This window comes from Dipodomys ordii, unplaced genomic scaffold (genome assembly GCF_000151885.1).
Source record: "Dipodomys ordii isolate 6190 unplaced genomic scaffold, Dord_2.0 Scaffold104, whole genome shotgun sequence".
NCBI classification, from domain to species: domain Eukaryota; kingdom Metazoa; phylum Chordata; class Mammalia; order Rodentia; family Heteromyidae; genus Dipodomys; species Dipodomys ordii.
In genome coordinates, this window is record NW_012267320.1 from 3,462,760 (window position 1) to 3,484,069 (window position 21,310).

A 21,310-nucleotide genomic window follows, 5' to 3' on the forward strand; every position below is an offset into this window, starting at 1 on the left:
CTCTTCAGCTTGAGGGGAGTGCTCTACCACTTGAGCCACAGCACCACTTCCAGCTTTTTCTGCTTATGTGGTGCTAAGGAATTGAACCCAGGGCCTCATGCATACAAGGCAAACACTCTACCACTGAGCCACCCTCCCAGCCCCGACTTCTGGCTTTTTTCTCTTATGTGGTGCTGAGGAATCGAACCCAGGGCCTCATGGAGATCAGAACCCAGGCCAGCCTCTACTACTGAGCTACCTTCCCAGAAGGGGCCTGCTCGGTATGTTACCTTTTGAATTCTTATTTAATACTTAGGTCTATATCAGTGGTTTCACCATTTCATAGATGAGGAAATCAGGCTCAGAGCATACTTAAGAATACCCAGATAGTAAATGCAGAGCACAGATTTGAACCCAGACTGTTGCATTCATAGCCTATGCTTTGTGAAAACAAACAAATCTGTGTCATTTAACATCATTCAAAAAAGAAAAAAGGAAAGAAAAACATGCATGGTGGCTCACACAGGTAATCCTAGCTACTCAGGAGACTGAGATCTGAGGATTGAGGTTTGAAACCAGCCGGGGCAGTAAAGTCCATGAGACTCTTAGCTGCAATTAACCACCAAAGAGCTAGAAGTAAAGCAAGTGGTGGAGCACCAGCCTAGCATGAAAAGGCTAAGGGACAGCACCCAGGCCCTCAGTTCAAGCCCCTGTACTAGCACACATGTACCCACACAGATGCACACACAAGCACACAGAAGGGGAGTGATTAGAATGACTACATAATTATCTGCTTATATTCAAAACCTTTTGAGATTTGGATTTTCTAAAAGTGTAAAAATAAAACAGTATTGATGTCAGGTGCTTGGTTGGTCATGCCTGTAATCTTAGCTGCTCAGGAGGCTGTGATTTGAGGATCATGAACTGAAGCTACTCTAGGCAAGGAAGTCCATGAGACTCTTATCTCTAGTTAACCACTTTCTAAAAATGCCAGAAGCGCCAGCACTGGTGGTTCACGCCGGTAATCTCAGCTACTCAGGAGGCTCAGATCTGAGGATCGCAATTTGAAGCCAGCCTGGGCAGGAAAGTCTGAGAGACTCTGATCTCCAATTAACCACTAGAAAACCAGAAAGCACATTCTCTGTCAGATCCTTATATTTTTTATGATACCATATGCTACTCCTTTATAGCATAATTTTGTAGTTGGACCTTTATTTACTTATTTTTAAACTGTCTCTCACTAGACTCTTAGCTTTCTAAGGAGGAAATTAGTTCATTTTTATCTAGTCACATTCTAGTACTTAGCTAGGCATTTGGTTCACAGCCAGTACTCAGCACCTAATATTTATTTTAAAAAATAAAAAGAAAATAATGGCATTTGTAGGGAAATGGATAAAACTAGAAAAAAATTATTTTGAGTGAGGTAAGCCAAAAGCAAAGAGACAAACAGCACATGGTCTCCCTGGTATGTAGATGTTAAATCCAAAATGTAAGGAGATACAACAAAGTAAACAAGACTCTAGAGACAAAGGCCCTCCACTCATCTGGTTGTATCATTACTAAACGACCCCATGCTGCTGATCACGTATATGGTATATATGTGCACATTGGAGGGAAACTAGGAGGAGGACACAGAAACAGAGGGAAACAGGAGAAACAACAATGGGACCCATCAGCTGCACTGGACACTGATCAAAAAATACTAAGCAACTCAAGGGCAGCGATGGGAGGCGGGGAATGAGAGGGATAGAGGGAATAGGTAACCAAGCAAAAGGAAAGAAATGTACATAGCACCCAATGTGGAAGAGGTAGCTGTATTGTCAAAGCTCATAGAACTCATAAACGTTATGGACCACCATAAAGACAATTTGCCCCATGAAGGTTAGAATGTGTTTGTGACTTTAAGTATCACTATCTCACAATACTATGAAATTTGTGAATAATCACTTAATCACAGTTTAAAAAAATAAAGAAAGAGAAATAAAGGAAGACAAAGAAAAAAACTTAAAAGAAGGAAGGAAAGGAAGGAAAAGAAGGAAAGAAAACAAGTGCTGGTAGTTCATGACTATAGCCACTCAGTAGGTGAGATGCGAGGATTGTGATTTGAAGCCAGCCTCAGGCAGGAAACTCATGTGATTCTTACCTCTAATTAACTAGCAAAAAGCCTGAAGTGGAAGTTGTATGGCTCAAGTGGTACACAAGCAAGGGTAAAAGGCTCTTAGTTCAAACCCCAATATCAGCACCAAAAAGAAAGAAAGAGAGAGAGAGAGAAAGGAAGGAAGGAAGGAAGGAAAGAAAGACAGACCTATAGCCTGGTCTGTACTAGAATACTCTAGTCCTTATTGGTCACATTATGTGTCACAAGATGAAAAATGCTCCAATCCTTGCCCTCATGAAAGTTATCTCTTCCCCTCACAAGTTTACTTTGTAATAACTTCCTAGACTTTTTTTTTTTTTTGTCCGTCATGGGGCTTGAACTCTGGTCCTGGGTGCTGTCCTTCCACTCTTCAGCTTGAGGGGAGTGCTCTACCACTTGAGCCACAGTGCCACTTCCGGTTTTCTGGGTTAATTGGAGATAAGGGTCTCATAGACTTTCCTGCCCGGGCTGGCTTTGAACCACAGTCCTTAGATCTCAGCCTCCTGAGTAGCTAGGATTACAGGCCTGAGCCACCAGCTCCCGGCTCACTTCCTAGACTTCGAGAGGGAACACCTAATTACTTTACCACCAGCATCACCAGCATGATCTTTCATTTGATTTTAGAAATAGATACAAAAGGATCAATAAGATACTTGTCAGAGCACATTTAAAAAATGAATTCTGCATCGCTGTTCATGGATTTCATGATCTACACTCATCTCTTTCTAGTACTCTCATCTATAAGTTTGGAAGAACGGAAGAGCTCTGGACCTGAGATCACTGCTTGAATCACATTTTCCTTTTGTTAGATTACATTTGTAGCTATGTTTTTATCTCTCAGTATAATTTACACATTGCCAAATGAAATTGTACATGAAATGTTTTTGTTTCTTTGCACTTTTATGCCCCAAGTTTTGAAATCATTTTATGAAATTCATCTTTTTCATGACCAGACTGTTAATGTGTACATAATAGATGATATACAGACTGGAAGATGAGTATCAGATTTTATTCTTGAGACTTAAAGCTTGATGGTCTGTTCCCAGAGCCAGGGTCATGTCATTGTGCTGTTTCAGAGGTAAAGTCTCCATATTTCTAATGTCTAAAGATGTACGAGAAATAGAATGCCCTATAACTAGAATAAGCACTGAGTTACTAAAGTATTTCTGCAAGTTGTAGTGTATTTTGGCTTAAAAATTAGATTTTTTTTTAAAGGGAAAAATGTATGTATTAAGGAATGGACTTTTTATGTAGATTTTTTTAAATGCCCAAAGGACTAGTTTGAGAGCCTCTTTTTAAAAAGAATTCCTCTAATCTTCCTTTATTTGAGAAAGGATAATGCATAATAAACTTTTTTATGGTTGATGTACAAGGACTGGGCTTTCCAAAACAGCAATTTTACCTTGTCCCAGAGTGTAATGACAGCCTGGCATTAGCTGACATTACACAGGGTTGGTTGGTTGGTTCTGTTTCTGTGCTAGTCCTGGAGTTTGAACTCAGGGCCTAGGCACTGTCTTTGAGCTTCTTTTGCTCAAAGCTTGTGCTTTACCACTTGAGCCATAGTGCCACTTCTGGCTTTTTCTGAGTAGTTTATTGGAGGTAAGAATCCCACACATTTTTCCTGCTCTGGCTGGCTTCGAACCACTATCCTCAGCTCTTCCACTCCTGAGTGGCTAGTATTACAGGTGTGAGCCACCAGTGCTTGGCAGATACTACACAGTTTTGCCTGACATTATACAGTTCTATAGCCAGTGAGTTGCAGCTGCAGTTTAGAAGCATGAATCGTGGGATAATTAAAGAGCAAGAACTTCATACTGAAGGGGATTATAATTTAGTGAAAAAGGAGACATATTGTGTATTTAATTACTGGCTGCAAGTCTTTTCACCATAGCTCTCAAGCTTTGGGTGAACAGGTGAAATGTATCTTCAACTCCAAGTTAACACTCCAATCCGAAACTTCCTTCACTGAGATTGAGACATTGTATTTGCACTGTATGTATTTTCCTGTGGGCTTTCATTGTCACATTTGCTTTTCCTTTGATACAAGGATTTTTTCAATGTATTCTTCTTTCCCAAAGAAGGTTTATAGAGCCATTGGTTGTAAACCAGAATAATATCCACGGTAGCATATGCAACTTCTAATGCAAGCCTTACTTTGCTTAATTCCTTTCTCTCTCGAGAGTGCACAGCATATGATGCACCTGCGGAACTGTGCAACGTCGTCTCTTTACTTGGGTTTTCCTCAAGATGTAAGCTTTGTCTTGTTTCCAACAAACTGTAAGTTAATTGTTAATGTTCTCTTATAAGGTATTGCAATGACTGTGACTTATTTATTACTTAATACACCTTAAAATATTATTGGTTGAAGAAAACAGGCCATGAAAATTGGTTTCTTGTTCATTTTTCAGTTATTCAAGTACACTTGATCTCTTTACCAGGAGAAACAATGTACCCAGACCTCTAAAATGCTAGTGTGAAGATTTATAAGGGGTACGCTGACAACCCACAGCGGTTTACTTTTCTTTCCTCAACTTGGCCATGAATGTGTTTTTAATTGCGAACAAATCTATTCATTTCCTGTTCTTGTTTTCCATTTTAAAAAGAAAAAGATAATGTTTAGTGTCTTCTCATACTTTTTGAATTAGTAGACTCCTTGGGAATCATTTCAAAAAACACACGAGATCCTTAATAAATATCTTACTATTACACAAGCTCAAGGCTGTTAAGACTGAGTGTCTTTTGTTTGTGTGTCGACCAATACTATGAGACTGTTCTGTTGTATTAAGAGCTTTGTTAAACAAACAGAACAAAAACAAAAACTGGGTGCTGGTGGCTCATACCTGTAATTCTAGCTACTTTCAGGAGGCTGAGATCTGAGGATTGCAGTTCAAAGACAGTCCAGGCAGTGAAAGTCTATGAGGCAGTTATCTCAAATTAACCACCAGAAAACTAGAAATGGGACTGTGGTTCATGTGGTAGAGCATTAGCCTTGAGCAAAAAGAGCTCAAGGGCAGCACTCAGATCCTGACTTCAAGACTCACAGTCAACCAAAAAAAAAAGAAAAAAGATGACTTTAATCAAGATGCATTGCACTCTTAAGTTGAATTGGAATCCCTTTGCACAACTACTTACAGGATAATTTTGAAAATCAAAAATGACTTTAAAAAAGAACAAAGTCAGCATTAAGAGGAAAAAATCACAGGCGATATTTTTTCTATTACGTGTATTTTTTTCTTACTTTTGTACCCTATAACTGTGGACACTATAATGGGCCGTGTGTGTGCGTGTGTGCGTGTGTGCGTGTGTGCGTGTCCTAGGGCTTGAACACTGGTCCTGTGCACCATTCTTAAGCTCTCTTGTTGAAGGCTAATGCTCCACTACTTAAGCCACATCTCCACTTTCAGCTTTTTTTTTTTTTTTGTCGGTCGTGGGGCTTGAACTCTGGGCTTGGGCGCTGTCCGTCAGCTCTTCAGCTCAAGGAGAGCACTCTGCCACTTGAGCCACAGCGCCACTTCTGGTTTTCTAGTGGTTTATTGGAGATATGAGTCTCATGGACCTACCTGCCCGGCCTGGCTTTGAACAGAGATCCTTAGATCTCAGCCTCCTGAGTAGCTAGGATTACAGGCGTGAACCACTGGCCCAGCCACTTTCAATTAAGCACTTTTAGGTGAATTGGAGATAAGAGTCTCATTAATGCTTCTACCTGGTCTGAACTCAAACCACTGTCCTCAGAGCTCAGCCTCCTGAGTAGCTAGGATTATGAGCATGAACCACTGATACCTGGTAATGGGCTATCGGTCGTGGGGCTTGAATTCTGGGCCTGGGCATTGTTCCTCAGCGCTTCAGCTCAAGGCTAGTACTCTACCACTTGAGCCACTGTGCCACTTCTGGCTCTTTCTGTATACGTGGTGCTGAGGAATCGAACCCAGGGCCTCATACATGCAAGGCAAGCACTCTACCACTGAGCCACCTTCCCATCCCTGGGCTGTCTTTTAAGACTCATTCTTACCATCCTTTTAAGGCCTTGTTTTGATGTCATTCTGCCGCACAGAGACAGCACTGAGAACTCTGGGCCTCTGCTATCGGGTCTTGCCAGTTTCACAATTCAGAGGCAAAATCTTGGGTGCAGAGATGTCAAAGCCATGCTCTTCACTCAGCCTGCATGTCCCAAGTTTCTGGTGAGCCCTGCAGTTCCTTCACGGACTGGGAAAGACGTACACGTCAAAGAGGCACGTGAAACAGCTGGCCAAACTAAACCAATATACCATTTTCGTGTTTTTTTTTAATAGCCATTGCATATTTGTAGGAAGGGATTGGAATATGGTGATTTCTGTACTTGACTTGGAAAAATATCTCTCGGAAAACTTTGGAGAAATGTAGTTTGGGGAAACTACTGCTTTTGGGGGACAGATAGAAGGCGGGATTAGCAAGTGGACATATTGGGTGTGGACACTGTTGATTTGGGGAGAAGTTGGTAAGCCAGGGGACTATGGAAGCAGAGTTGGTGCAGAAGGAGCAGTTGCAATTATGGGGTCTTCTGCTTTCCATTTAGGATTATTGGCAGCTTTCTATCCATGTTCACGCTGGTTTGCTTCTAATTCTTGCTTCCCTGTCAGTGCAGTTGATAATAAATGAGGCTCTTCTTACCTTCCCCTATGGCTTCGCTCAAGCGTTTCCTTCCTTTTCCTGTGGATTTTTTTTCTGCCACTTGAGGCACTGTTTCACTTCTAGCTTTTTGGTGGTTAATTGAAAGAGTCCCATGAATTTTTCTTCTTGGAATTCGAATTCTCAGATCTCAGTCTCCTGAATGAACAAGGATTACAGGCTTGAGCCACTGATATTTTGCTTTTCAGATGGCTTTTTAGCTTTTCGACACTAGGTGGTGTGTCACATTCAGAAAAATAGTAGATTCCAGTCTTATTTTAAGGGTCTTGCTATATAGTCCAAGCTGGTCTCCAGTTCTGATGGGTCATGCTGCCTCCACCGCCTGAGTGCTGAATTACAGGCAGGATACATACGCCACCTCTGGTGGTAATAGTTTTGTTTTTGTTTCAAGCTTCCCACAGCTGATTATTTTTTGTAGCAGTTTTATCACAGCTTAAATATTTTTTTCTTAGTGTTTTCAGGTAAGAAAACATGCTCCTTTAATTATTTTAGCTACAGAAAACAGGATGTTTTAGCCTAGCCATGTCTGTAATCCTAGCTACTCAGGAGGCTGAGATCTGAGGACACCAGTTCAAAGCTAGCCCAGGTAAAGAAAGTCTGTGAGACTTTTATTTCCAATGAACCACCAGGAAACAGGAAATAGCGCTGTGGCTCAAGTGGTAGAGCACTCACCTTGAGCTGAAGAACTCAGGGACAGCACCCAGGTCCAGAGTTCAAGCCCCACAGTCAACAACAACAAAAAAAAAAACAGGATGTTTTGTCTTTTTACAAGTAAGTGTAGCAGGTGTTTCATCCCTTACAGATCATGCCAGTGGAGAAAACTGATTTTCAGATCATCTGGGTGTTTCCCTTTCCCCAGAGGTCCTGAAAACCAGAAAGTGTATTCCAAAGGCTACTATGGGACTGATCTCCAGCTGCTTCTGCCCCAAATGCTAGGAAGGGATTCAGTCTTAACCATACAGTTTACCTCCCACCATGAAATTGCAAATTTAGAAATTAACTTTTCATTCGGAAATAACTGCAGACTTACAGGAAAATAACACAAATTCCTATGTATCTTCACATTATCCAAGTGTTATCATTTTAATACATTGTTTTATTGTTTTATACAGAAATGTTTGACTTCAGGCCTGTGCCTCTTTTACTATTGAATGGCATGCGTAAGTTCTCCAAATATAGCTCAGGGCTGGGAAGGTGGCTCAGTGGTAGAGCGCTTGCCTTGCATGCATGAGGCCCTGGGTTCGATTCCTCAGCACCACATAAGCAAAAAGAAAAAAGCCGGAAGTGGCGCTGTGGCTCAAGTGGTAGCATGCTAGCCTTGAGCTGAAGAGCTGAGTAATAGCACCCAGGCCCAGAGTTCAGGCCCCACGACCGGACCCCCCCCCAAAAAAAAACAAAAAAAATATAGCTCAATATCAAAACTAGGAAATTAACAGATACAGAACTGTTACCTTACTAAAATTTTTCATGTGCCCCACTAATATGCTGTGTGTGTGTGTGTGTGTGTGTTGGAACTTGAATTCAGTGCTAGAGTACACTCTCTTAGATTTTTTTGCTCAAGGCTAGCACTCTACCAGTTGAGCCACAGCTCCACTCTGGCTTTTGGTTAATTGAAGGCAAGAATCTCATTGACTTTCCTGCCCAGGCAGGCTCTGAACCACTCCTCAGATCTCAGCCTCCTGAATAGCTAGAGTTATAAGCATAAGTGCTCAGCTACTAAAGTGTTTTATAGTAAAGAAACTATTATTTTCCTGCTGCAGGATTCCAATCTATAATCACATTGAAGGGCCTTCTTACCTTCCCATATGGCTCTAAGGGAGAGTGCAAGGCCCTGAGTTCAAACTCCAGTACTGGAAGAAGTCATGTAGACACGATACACACACACACTCTCTCTCTCTCTCTCTTTTTCTCTCTCTCTCGGAAGTAGCATTGGCTCTAGACTTGGGCCTTGCATCTGCCACCAACAAGGCTACCTTTTAGGGCTGAACCACAGCTGTCCTACACCCCAGGACACAAGACCAATTCCAGCCTGAATCCAGCACTTTTGAAATTTGGTCCCCAGGGGTCCCTGACAAGCTGTGACCTCTTTAGCCAAGTTGCACAGATGTGCTTCCTCTGCAAAGAACTGCTCTGTCCCTTTCCTACTAGACGCAAAATCTTGCCCATACCCTTCCTGCTACAGTCTGCCCTCCAAACTTTCGTAGCCACAGATTCATCCCCGCATGGACTGAACATATACAAAAACATTCCACCTGTCCTGAACATGGACAGACCTGTTCTTACCACTTTTCCTGCACCAGTACAGCCACTATGTATACAGCATCTGTGTTGTTTTAGGGTTTATAAGTAATTTAGAGATGACTTACATGTAGAAATGATTTACATACAGAAATTTACATATAGGGTATGTGCAAATAGTAACCCATTGTATACAAGGTACTGGAACATGAGCAACTTTGGTATCAGAGGACCCCGTGATGCTGTGGGGCAACTGTATTCATATCCTCCACTCCTCGCTGGGCCCATCAGAGGAAGTGCTTTTATTTTCAATACCTTCAATGATCCAAAGAAAGTCTATAATTTCTCTTTTCCTAAGTTTGGCTAACTCAAAGTGTACCTAACAGGTAAGACAGATGCCTCACAAAGACTCACCTGTATGGCAGAAGGGGAGGTGGTGGAGCTGGACATTTAAAAAAATTGTATGGGGGCTGGGAAGGTAGTTCAGCGGTAGAGTGCATGCCTTGCAAGCATGAGGCCCTGGGTTCAATTCCTCAGCATCACATAAACAGAAAAAGCCGGGAGTGGCGCTGTGGTTCTAGTGGTAGTGCGCTAGCCTTGAGCTGAAGAGCTGAGGGACAGCGCCTAGACCCAGAGTTCAGGCCCCATGACCGGCAAAAAAAAAAAAAAAAATTGTATGTATATGTATGTATGTAGTCAGCCTGGAGCTCTTTTGCTCCAGGCTAGTGCTCTACCACTTTGAGCCACAGCTCTACTAATGACTTCCTATAATTCATTGAAGAGTGTCATGGACTTTGCTTCCCCAGGCTGGATTTAAACCATAATCCTCAGATCTCAGCCTCCTGAGTAGGATTACAGGCATGAGCCACCGGCACCCAGCCTATTTTTATTCTTTTTGTAGTGCTTGGATTGAATCCAGAACCCCATCCCTAGCTCAGTCCTTTGAATTCTTGTTGCCTTGGGTGCCCAAATACACACTGTTTAGCAAGAAAGCTACATTTCGTTTTGTGTATGTACCAGTACTTGGGCTTGAACTTAGGGCACTAAGTTAGTGCCTAGTCACTATCTTACAGCTCAACCTGGAGCTTTACCACTTAGGCCATTCTTCCACTTCTGGCTTTTTGATTGTTAATTAAAAAGTCTCACCGGGTGCTGGTGGCTCACACCTGTAATCCTAGCTACTCAGGAGGCTGAGATCTGAGGCTCGTGGTTGAAAGCCAGCCTGGGCAGGAAAGTCCAAGAGACTTTTATTTCCAATAAACCACCAGAAGTGGTGCTGTGGCTCAAGTGGTAGAGCACTTACCTTGACCTGAAGAGCTGAGGGACAGTGCCCAGGCCCAGAGTTCAAGCCCCATGACCAACAAAAAAAAGTCTAATAATAGGCTGGCTTTGAACTGTGATCCTCAGATTTTAGCCTTTTTTTTTTTTTTTTGCCGGCACAGATCTCAGCCACTTGAATGGCTAAGATTACAGGCATGAGCTGCTGACACCAGCTCAAAAAGTAGCTAGATTTCTTAACAGCAGTTCAGGGCTCAAAAGAGGAAGAAGAAAAGGTGACACCACCAAGTAACGCTACAAGTGTTACTAACCTACAGACAAATCTCTTCCCACTGTCAGGACAAAGTCATCCACAGGACTTCTTGTGAAAGCAGATCTCATGGCTACCGACCTTGTGTGGGAGTTGGGGTGAGCCTATACGAATCTTCCCAAATATTGAGTCACACAAATGGGTTTACATTAACCAGCATTAAAACCAAGTTCAACACAATTAGATCTGTGGCCTGGGTGCATAACACTGCCGACAGTGCCTTAGCTAATTCATCACTCACAACCCCACCATCAATGAATGACTCATCATGAGAACCAAGTTCTATTGTCAACTGCTGAAAAATCCCTTCCACTTTTCTAGGAACCAAGTGACACCAGGAGAAAGTTCATACTGAGTTTCTTTGACATGTCATCAGCTCTCTTGGGTGTTACTTAAGAAAACAAAAGTATAGATACAATATTTTACAAAAAGGAAAGATTGCAGAAAATAGGCTGAAATATAGGTGAGTGGAAACAAAAAGACTTTCACATACTCTTAAAAAAACTTTATTTCCAACTTTTAGAAAGACAAGTTATTAGGCAAATATGTACAAGACAATTTTTTTTTTGTGGGTCATGGGGCTTGAACTTAGGTCCTGGGTGCTGTCCCTGAGCTTTTTCACTCAGGCGAGCACTGTACCACTAAGCCACAGCACCATTTCAGGATTTCTGGTAGTTAACTGAAGAGTCCCATGGACTTTTCTGCCCAGGCTGGCTTTGAACCACAATTCTCAGATCTTAGCCTCTTGAGTTACAGGATTACAGGTATGAACCACCATCACTGGCTCCTTTTTCTTTTGGTGGTGCTGGAAATGGAGCCCAGGGCTCACAGGTGCTGGGTAAGTGCTGGATCACTGTGCTCCACTCCTAGTCTATGATTCATCACATTTTAAGCTAAAAATGTGAAGAGGCCACTAAGAGTCCACTGTGTGGCAGCTTGGGATAGCTCATCTTCCAGAAGAAGAGGATGTGGTCTTTTGATGGCCAGGACTTACCAATAATGAAGAAAAACATCCCAGTAGACCTCCTCCACGTTACCAACAGGTAATTACATGTTTAGTGTTTAAGAGAAACCTTCAGTTTTCTGAGATATTTCTATAGAAACATGCCAGAAACTTGTATGCTTCAGAGAGTTCTTAGAGAAAAAAAAAAACAGAATCTGTGTGACCCCTGAGATCTCACATGCCTTGTTAGGCATCATCAGAAGTTAGCGAGGCGGAGGTGTGGCACACTGGGCTCTGAGGTGGGGCGGGATGTCTGCGGCTTCCCCGCCCCGGGTCCCGTGCCAGCAGGCTGATCAGCGCTCTGATTCAAGTGTCTGGAGAACATCTTCCTTTGCTGGAAATGAAATGACTGACACAGAGTCCCAGGTATCCTCTGGTGAGCTTTCTTTGTCCAAAGCCTCTAAGATAGGTAGAACTGGGTCCTTCAAATACTAGAGAAGGTTGAAAACAAAGACTGTAACTAGGCTATCAGTTCTACGTACCAGACCTTTACTTCCAGTTCCTATATTCATATTTTTTGGTGTATGCTAGTTCTAGGAACTACCTTAGGATTTGTGCTCAAGGCTGGTGCGCTACCATTTGACCTACACCTCAACTTTTGGATTTTTGTTATTAAGAGTCTCGTGGAGGGCTGGGAAGGTAGCTCAGTGGTAGAGTGCTTGCCTTGCATGCCTGAGGCCCTGGGTTCGATTCCTCAGCACCACATAAGCAGAAAAAATAAAAAAGCCGGAAGTGGCGCTGTAGCTCAAGTGGTAGAGCGCTAGCCTTGAGCTGAAGAGCTAAGGGACAATGTCCAGGCCCAGAGTTCAGGCCCCACGACCGGATCAAAAAAAAAAAGTCTCGTGGATTTTCCTGCCTCAGCTGGCTTTGAACCATGATCCTCAGACCTCAGACTTCTGAGTAGCAAGGGTTACAGCATAAGCCATCAATGCTCAGCTGCTACAGTCACATTTTATTAAGGTATAACTTTTTTCTATTAGTGAAATAATTTTGTGTCGTGTGCTGGTCCTGAGGCTTGAACTCGGGATCTCTAGGCACTGTCTCTGTACTTGTTTTGCTCAAGGCTAGCAGTCTATCACTTTGAGCCACAGTACCACTTCCTTTTTTGTGTGTGTATGGTTAATTGGAGATGGCCTCATGGACTTTCCTGCCTGGGCTGGCTATGAACCACAATCCTCAGATCTTAGCTTCTTGAGTAGCTAGGGTTACAGGCATGAGCCACTGATGTCCAACTTAAAATAATTTTTTTTTTGTGGTACTGGGAATCCAACCCAAGGCCTAGCACATGCTATATAGTGCTCTACCACTGAGCGGCCCTCCTAGCACTGAAAAACTTCCTGATACTTGAGTCCTAATTAGTCATAACTATAATACGAATCCAAGGACCAACTACATTTGCCTACCGAAGTTTAAAAAGGGCTGAACTTAGGGCTTGGAAGATGGCTCAGTGGTAGAGCGCTTGCCTTGCATGCATGAGGCCCTAGGTTCGATTCCTTGGCACCACATAAGCAAAAAGAAAATAGCCGGAAGTGGCGCTGTGGCTCAAGTGGTAGAGCGCTAGCCTTGAGCTGAAGAGCTGAGGGACAGCACCCAGGCCCAGAGTTCAGGCCCCACGACTGGACCCAAAAAAAAAAAGGGACTGAACTTTGAGGACCCAAGTAGGAATCCATGCTGAGGGAAGATGACTAATAGCACATTTAGTAACACATTTCAAAAATGTTAACTTTTCAGTAACAGAGGAAGAGGACCTTTTGTCACGCCGTGCTGGGGCGTGAAGAAGAGCGCGCAGCGCGGCTCTCGGTCCCTTCCTTCCACCTGTGGCTTCTACCCTGCACAAAACAACCCGAAACACATAGTGGGCGGAGTTCTGGCCTCAAGTCCTTAGGCCCACATGGTTGCTCTGGAAGAGTGTGTCAGGGGTGTCCTCAATGTGGAAGGAAGTCTCCTAACATTAAGCTTTCTCCTTTACTCCTCCTGTGCCACGGATTTACCACATTACTGAGAAACAAGTACCTTGAAAACACACACACACGCACAAATACTGTCAGTTTGTGGTTGATTAAAAGAGGAACGAAATGGAATCACGTGCCTTTGTGAAACCTCAGAAATCAAAGTGAAACATGATTCATTTGTATCATGTAACTCCAGCAACTTTTGGTTAAGTGTGTAGCACACTTTGTCAAGAAAGTGAATGGAAAGATGGTGTTCCAGGTTCATAGCCCAGAGGAACCACTCGCAAATGCACCAACCAGGGCCCAGCTGCTGTTCCGCTGACAGAGATTGTTTGTTTTTTTTAACTTTATTTTCTTTTTTGGGGTGCACGTCCTGGGGATTGAACTCAACGCCTGGGCTCTGTCCCTGAGCTGCTTTTGCTCAAGGCTAGCACTCTATCACTTGAGCCATAGCTCTACTGGCTTTTTTGATAGGTTATGAACTTTCCTGCTGGGGCTGTCTTTGAACCTCGATCTTTAGATCTCAGCCTCCTGAATAACTAGCACTGGCACGTGGCTGAAAGATTATTAATGCCAGGTAAAATTCTGAGACCCACCAAGAGCTGTTATGTGATGACAGTGCTAACTAGCGAGCTTCTAGTAGGGATTGTGATCATGCCTGTGCTCTTTATTTCAATGATTATTTCAACCTGGACGCACTGCTCAACATATTTTTTTTTGTCTGTCGTGGGACCTGAACTCGGCCTGGGCACTGTCCTTGAGATCTTCAGCTCAGGCTAAAGCTCTACCACTTGAGCCACATTGCCACTTCTGGCTTTTTCTGCTTATGTAGTGCTGAGGAATCAAACCCAGGATCTCATGAATTTAAGGCAAGCACTCTACCACTAAGCCATCTTCCCAGCCCTTGCTTGTGCTCTTTAAATACATCAGGAACAAGGCAGAAGAAACAAGGACTATGGTAGACCACAAGGAGATTGTGCTGCTAGATTGTGCTCTAGAGTTACTCACATCTACCTATACTTTATCATACATGCATACCTATGTATACATACATATTTAATTGGCACACATTAGCTATACAAAATATTGAGTTTCATAAAAATACTTTTGTGTGTGTATGCTAGTACTGGGGCTAGGTGTTCTTCTCTTGAGTAAACCATGTTTTTTGTTTGCTTGTTTATTTTATGCCAGTCCTGGGGCTTGAACTCAGGGCCTGACCACTATTCCTGAGCTTTTTTGCTCAAGGCTAAAATATACTGCTTCTGGCTTTTGGTGGCTAAATGGGGATAGCAGTGAGTCTCACAGACTTTGCTTCCTAAGCTGTCTTTGAATCTTTCTTTTTGTTTGTTTGCTTTTTTGGTACTGGGGATCAAACCCAGGACTTTGCACTTGCTAGGCAAGCGCTTTGACACTGAGCTACATTCTAGCCCTGTCCTTGAATTTGATCCTCAGATCTCAACCTCCTGGGTAGCTAGGATTATAGGCATGAGATACCAGCACCCAGCTTTTTTGACTAAGTTTTTAATCTTAAAAGTGTCCTGAGTCTTTAGAAGATCCAACTATATCCTAGAGCCCCAAGGGCTGGAACCGTGCAGGAAAAGACCACAAGCCTGCTTCAAATCCTATAAAATACTGGTGTCTATACTGAGCATTGATGTACAAGGCTGTGTGGTCACACTCTGGGATTGTTTCATTTCCCTATGTTCTGTGCACATACATTCCCACGTGTACTGTCTACTCTAGGCTGATGATCTGCATTACAGCCTCTCCTCCTTCCTGAAGGTGAAGTGTGGCTTCACAGCATCCAGCCAGGCGCTGCTGGGCACTGTCCTGAGAACAAGATCCCTGTGCTACCTTGAGCCATCAACCCCTGGCTTTCTACGCCATGTTTTAACTCAGAGCTCTGCGTTCACGGTTTTGTCCACTGCTGCTCACTGTGGGGACAGTGGACACCGTCAGATATGACCCATTTGTGCATACTTACCTCTTCTATTTGTGATGGGATTCTTGGTGGAGTGTGAAACCAGTATTTCACTTGGCTTTTATATCTGAACAGCAAGTGAGCAGACAGTGCCAGTAATACTAAAAAGATGGCCACAGAGATCAGGGCCACTTGTTGCACCTTGCTGGAGGCTAAAAAGACCAAGAGAAGTGAAAATGACGGTTACGCACGTGATGTAAATAAACATCAGTTCATTATTCACCCATTACTGCTTAAACAATGATCAGGTCCCAATAAAAGGAACAGATCTCTCGCTCTCTGTCCCTGCCTTGTATGCCTAAATTATTAGAGGGTGAGCGTCCTTTATCCAAAAATCCGAATTGCAAAATCCTCCAAAATCCAACCCTCCTGAAAACTGGTACCATGCTTCAACTGCAAAAATGCCACATTTGAACCAATGTGACAGATCACTGTCAAAACAGAGCTGTTGTATCATATAAAATAGACATGAAGCTGGGCACCAGTGGCTCACGCCTGTCATCCCAGATCTGAGGATCAAGGTTCAAAGCCAGTCCTGGCAGGAAAGTCCATGAGACTCTTATCTCCAATTAGCTATCAGAAAACCAGAAGTGGCGCTGTGGCTCAATTAGTAGAGCGCTAGCCTTGAGGTGAAGAGCTCAGGGACTGTTCCAAGGCCCAGAGTTCAAGCCCCATTACTGACAAAAAAAAAAAAAAATCACACATGAAACATAAATGAAAATTGTGTTTAGACTGGGTCTTATCCTCAAAGACATCTCAAATGTATGTAAAAATTCTGAAATCTGAAAACAAAAACTCTAGAATCTGAAATATTTTCGTTCTCAAATATTTAGGTTAAAAATACCCAACTTGCACCCAGACAGGGTTAATCTATAATAAAATAAGGGAGCTGTCGGCAGCCCATGCTACTATAGATTGTAGCATATGCTCACAGTATTGGCAGTTGAGTACTATATATTTTTTTCTAGTGCCAGGAGTTGAACTCAGGGCCTCTCACCACGTAAGCTTCTGGTGGTTTATTGGAGACAATAGTCTCATGGACTTTTCTGCCTGGGCTGGCTTTGAACCGCAATCCTCAGCCTCCTGAATAGCTAGGGCTTCAGGTGTGAGCCACTGGTGCCTGGCTTCAGTGAAATACTTCTGTCTGGGTCTCTGTTTCTACTTTCTATCATCTTGTAAGCACTCCCTAGTTAAACTACTTTGGGAAATTCTTTTTTGTTGTTGTTGTTGGTTGTGGGGCTTGCACTCTGGGCCTGGGCACTATCACTGAGCTCTTCAGCTCAAGGGAAACACTATACCACTTGAGCCACAGCACCACTTCTGGTTTGCTGAGTGGTTTATTGGAGATAAGAGTCTCAAGGACTTTCATGCTTGGGCTGGCTTTGAACCCCGATCCTCAGATCTCAGCCTCCTGAGAGGCGCCACCGGCACCCAGCTCAGCAGGGAAATTCTTTATCTTGGCTTATAGAAGCTAGAAAGAGGGTGTAAGAAAGCATGCTTTACCTTTTGCCATTGTTTCATAGCAAGATATGTTGCTTAAACGTCCAGGTCTAGAGGTTTGCAAAGACAAACGTGCCTCAGCTTGTAAACAGTACACTTTTAACGGCTTCAAATTATCCAACAAGATGGTACTGCAGGTCATGGGGCCTTTTACCTGTATTAATGATACCACAACCACACAGGTAAACCACCTGCGGAGACAGGATCAAGCTGCTTCTAGCTTTTCCAGTGTTTACTCAGATTCACTAGACACAACCAAAGAGTTAGACGATGTTTTAGAATCACTAGCTTGCAGAGGTCAAGTTCTGTCTGCAAAAACTGGTCAGTCGAGTCATGAAAAATGCTGACACTTTAGGGCTTTGAGGCCTAGGAAGCTCCATTGTAACAAGCACAAGCACACACACACACACACACACACACTTTTTGGTACTAGTAGTGGGGCTTTAATTCAGAGCCTCTTGTTTACCCTTAGCTTTTTGTTCAAGATTGGTGCTCTACCACTTGAGCCACAGCTCTTCTTCTGACTTTTTGGTGGTTAACTGGTTTGAACCTCTATCTTCAGAGAAAGGTGCAGAGTAGTTAAGATTACACATGCAAGCCAATGGTGTTCAGCTACAAGTAGAAACTTAAATCTTAGTTTTGGTCGTGGGTTTTGAACTCTGGGCCTGGGCACTGCCCTTCAACTCTTCAGCTCAAGGCAAGCGCTCTACAGTTTGAGCCACAGTGCCACGTCTAGTTTTCTGGTGATTAACTGGAGATAAGAGTGTCATGGGGGCTGGGAAGGTGGCTCAGTGGTAGAATGCTTGTCTCCCATACATGAGGCCCTGGGTTCTATTCCTCAGCATCACATAAAGCAGAAAAAGCCGGAAGTGGCACTGTGGCTCAAGTGTTAGAGCGCTAGCCTTGAGCTGAAGAGCTGAGGGACAGCGCCCAGACCCAGAGTTCAGGCCCCATGACTGACAAGAAAAAAAAAAAAGTCTCATAGACTTTTCTGCCTGGCTGGCTTTGAACCATGATCCTCAGATCTCAGCCTCCTGAGTAGCTAGGAGTACAGGTGTGAGGCACGGCACCCAGCTTACTTAGGCCTTTCTTGGAAACTGTTCAAACTACTTACATAGTAAACTTGCAGACTGCAGTAGTGAATTCCTTTTCTGGGACATGGAAAGTGACTCTGAGAATGCTGTTATCTAAGGGAGACAAAGCCTGTTGACAAGGCAGCCTTGACCCAGGCTCGCCCATGTGTGTTTTGGACGCTTTCCAATCATTAAAGTGGACCTCCACAAGACTGTTTGTGGACAGCTATGGCATGACTCAAACTGAACACAAACAGGTCCAGCAACACCTCCCTACCCAAGCCTAGATGTGGCAAAGGCATCATGGGTAGCATACTAAGTCTAGGCCTCAAAGGGGAGAAATGGGTGACAGCATTCTTTTAGTCCACCTGGCCAGGGTCTGAGGTGCGGGGACAGCAGGGGGGGGTGGGGAGGAGTCTCAACACAATGTGCATAATGATGAATTTTGACAATGAGAATTAAAGCAGGCTCAGGAAGCCAGAGCCTGGTGGCTCATACCTGTAATCCTAGTTATTCAGGAGGCTAAGATCTGAGGATCACAGTTCAAAGCCAGCCCTGGCAGAAAAATCTGTGAAGATTCTTAATTAATCACCAAAAAGGCCAGAAGTAGAGCAGTGGCTCAAATGGTAGAGTGCCAGCCCTGAGTGAAAAAGCGCCCAGGCCTTGATTTCAAGCCCTAGTACTGGCTCCGGGTGTCCGTGGCTCACACCTGTAATCCTAGCTACTCAGGAGGCTGAGATCTGAGGATCCTGGTTCAAAGAGACTCTTATCTCCAGTAAACCACTCAGAAAACCAGAAGTAGTGCTATGGCTCAAGTGGTAGAGCACTAGCCTTGAGCTGAAGAGCTGAGGGACAGCGCCCAGGCCCAGAGTTCAATCCCCACAACTGACAAAAAAAAAAAAAAATTAGGCTCAGGCCCTGAACTCAGCAGTCCACAGAGGCCAGGGCTAACACTTCTTTCACAACTCCACCTGGGCCCCACCAGAGCTCACCCACTTTCCAGAATCACTACACTGAGCAGATCTCAAGGAGATGGATTTCTACCACGGATTTGAGACACTGGGAGTTCCTGCTCTCCTGGCCCAACGTTCATGTTTTCTTTCTTCTCCTAAGTCAGAAAATCAAAAGCCAAGCAAATCAAAGAAGAAAAATGCTCTTGCCTGTTGGACTCCTGCTTCTTCCCAGTAATGGATGTAATAGACAAACACGATCCCGCACTTCCTAGGGAGTTCAAAGGGAGAGGAGAGCCTGATGAGAAGGGAAGCTGCTTCTGGGGTCACCAACATGTCTTTTGGAGGCCCGATCGTAACTGAAATAGAATTACAAACACAACACCATACATATGCATAGAAAGCACGTGCGCGTGCGCGTGCAGTACATATTATAATCTCTACACACACACACACACATATATATATATTTATATATTCTCTCCCCTCCCCTCCCATCCCTCTTCCTCTTCTCTGATACCAGGACCTCACACCTGCTAGGCAGGTACTCTACTACTTAAGACATACCCCTAGACCAAAAGGGGGGGAAATGTATTAGCCTTTACCTATTCCAGTAGAAATGAACAAAATTGGTCTTAACTTTCTTCTTACTATTATTCTTGGGTGAGGGTGTCTCTAGGTTCCTAGACTCATCCAACTCCTGAGCTCCAATGATCTTCCTGTCTAGAGGAGACAACAGGAAAGTGCCACTACCTCTGGATTCTAGTCACTAACTTTTGTCTGTGAGGTTCTTGTAAATTGGAACATAACCCAGAAACGATGCCCTGGCTGTCTGTTTAAGGCTTTTCCCATAATACACAGGACAGGACAGTCAAGGACTGTGTTTTATGGAGCACCAGAAATGCAAGCGCATGTTGTGCCTGGTCCAGTTAACCAGGGGAAACTCAGATCCAAGTACAGGTTGTGTCCTTCATATTCTAAGAGATTTATTTCGGCCCATTTTCCAGAAGGAGGCAGCCCCATGGATGTCAACCATGAGTGACACGCTCACACTGCGGGGGCTGGATTTCGCGTATGCTTCCACACTCTCCCTTGGGCGCTGACACACATAGTCTGGCCTATCTCTCTGTGAGAAAGCAACTGGTCCTCATGCGTTCCCTCTGGTTTCACTTGTTCTGGTGGAGCAGCTGCGTCCGACAATGCTGGGCTGGCAGTGAGGACCAGCCCGCCCTCTGCCAGCCAGGGGGAGCTTGAGGACAAAGAGCTCTTTCACTGAAGCCTCTCAGATCCCCGGCACTTCCATTCTCCAGCTTCCCTTTTCACAGTGAAGTGAGCACAACGAGGAAGGCCGGCCGGCGTCGGGGCCTGGCACCAGCTGCAGGACTCTCACCGCACGGGACACCTCCTTCAGTTTGTGTCTGTGTCCACATGGACACGGCATGGACACATGGACACCAGCCACTTGGCCGCTGAAAGGACGAAGCTCAGATCTGCCTTCTGAAGAGAGGAGGGACTGGGACTGTCATCCAAGGCATAAGCCTCATCTAAAGGTGGAGATCAGCCATGTTTCAAAGCACTGAAGGAAGAAGGGCCCGCTGGGACAATGGGCAGCCAGCGGGGCAGCTGCCAGGGCACCAAGGACACAGCTGGTGTGTTCACATGCAGCCATCCATAGCATAGACAGGCACCACTCCTAAAGGTGAGGAAGCTCGCCCGGCACAGGTGGCTCATGCCTGTCATCCTAGATACTCAGGAGGCTGAGATGGGAGGATTGCATGAAGCCATGTGAGACTCTTATCTCCAATTACCTGGCAAAAACCTAGAAGTGGAGGCATTGTTCAAGTATTACAGCACCAGCCTTGTACAAAAAAGCTAAGGGAGACTGTGAGGTCCTAAGCGCGTGCACGCACGCGCGCACACACACACACACACACACACACACACACACACTAAATTTTAGAAAGATGGAAGAAACTGGCAGAGGGCTGGGAAGGTGGCTCAGTGGTAGACTGCTTGCCTTGTGCATGAGGCCCTGGGTTTGATTCCTCAGCATCACATAAGCAGATAAAAAGTCAGAAGTGAAGCCGGACACTGGTGGCTCATGCCTGTAATCCTAGCTACTCAGGAGGCTGAGATCTGAGGATCACGGTTCAAAGCCAGCCCGGGCAGGAGAGACCGTGAGACTCCTATCTCCAATAAACCACCAGAAAACCGGAAGTGGCGCTGTAGCTCAAGTGGTAGAGC

General features: G+C 44.3%; 2 protein-coding genes across 2 annotated transcripts in view; one reads left to right on the forward strand and one right to left on the reverse strand.

The window, feature by feature from the left end:
- Tmem50b (transmembrane protein 50B) overlaps positions 1-3,639 on the forward strand; it is a 33,259-nt gene extending 29,620 nt beyond the window's left edge. The window contains exon 7 of the mRNA XM_013027470.1: positions 2,846-3,639. Within this exon, the coding sequence (XP_012882924.1) occupies positions 2,846-2,891 (46 nt within the window). The 3' untranslated portion in view covers positions 2,892-3,639. The remainder of the gene's footprint in view (positions 1-2,845) is intronic.
- A 7,718-nt stretch (positions 3,640-11,357) lies between these two features.
- The window catches only part of Ifngr2 (interferon gamma receptor 2 (interferon gamma transducer 1)), a gene marked incomplete at its 5' end in the record, with an annotated part of 18,876 nt that continues 8,923 nt past the window's right edge, over positions 11,358-21,310 (reverse strand). Inside the window, 4 exons of the mRNA XM_013027433.1 lie at positions 11,358-12,041; positions 15,547-15,695; positions 17,047-17,197; positions 19,277-19,425. Of these exons, the coding sequence (XP_012882887.1) occupies positions 11,904-12,041; positions 15,547-15,695; positions 17,047-17,197; positions 19,277-19,425 (587 nt within the window). The remainder of the gene's footprint in view (positions 12,042-15,546; positions 15,696-17,046; positions 17,198-19,276; positions 19,426-21,310) is intronic.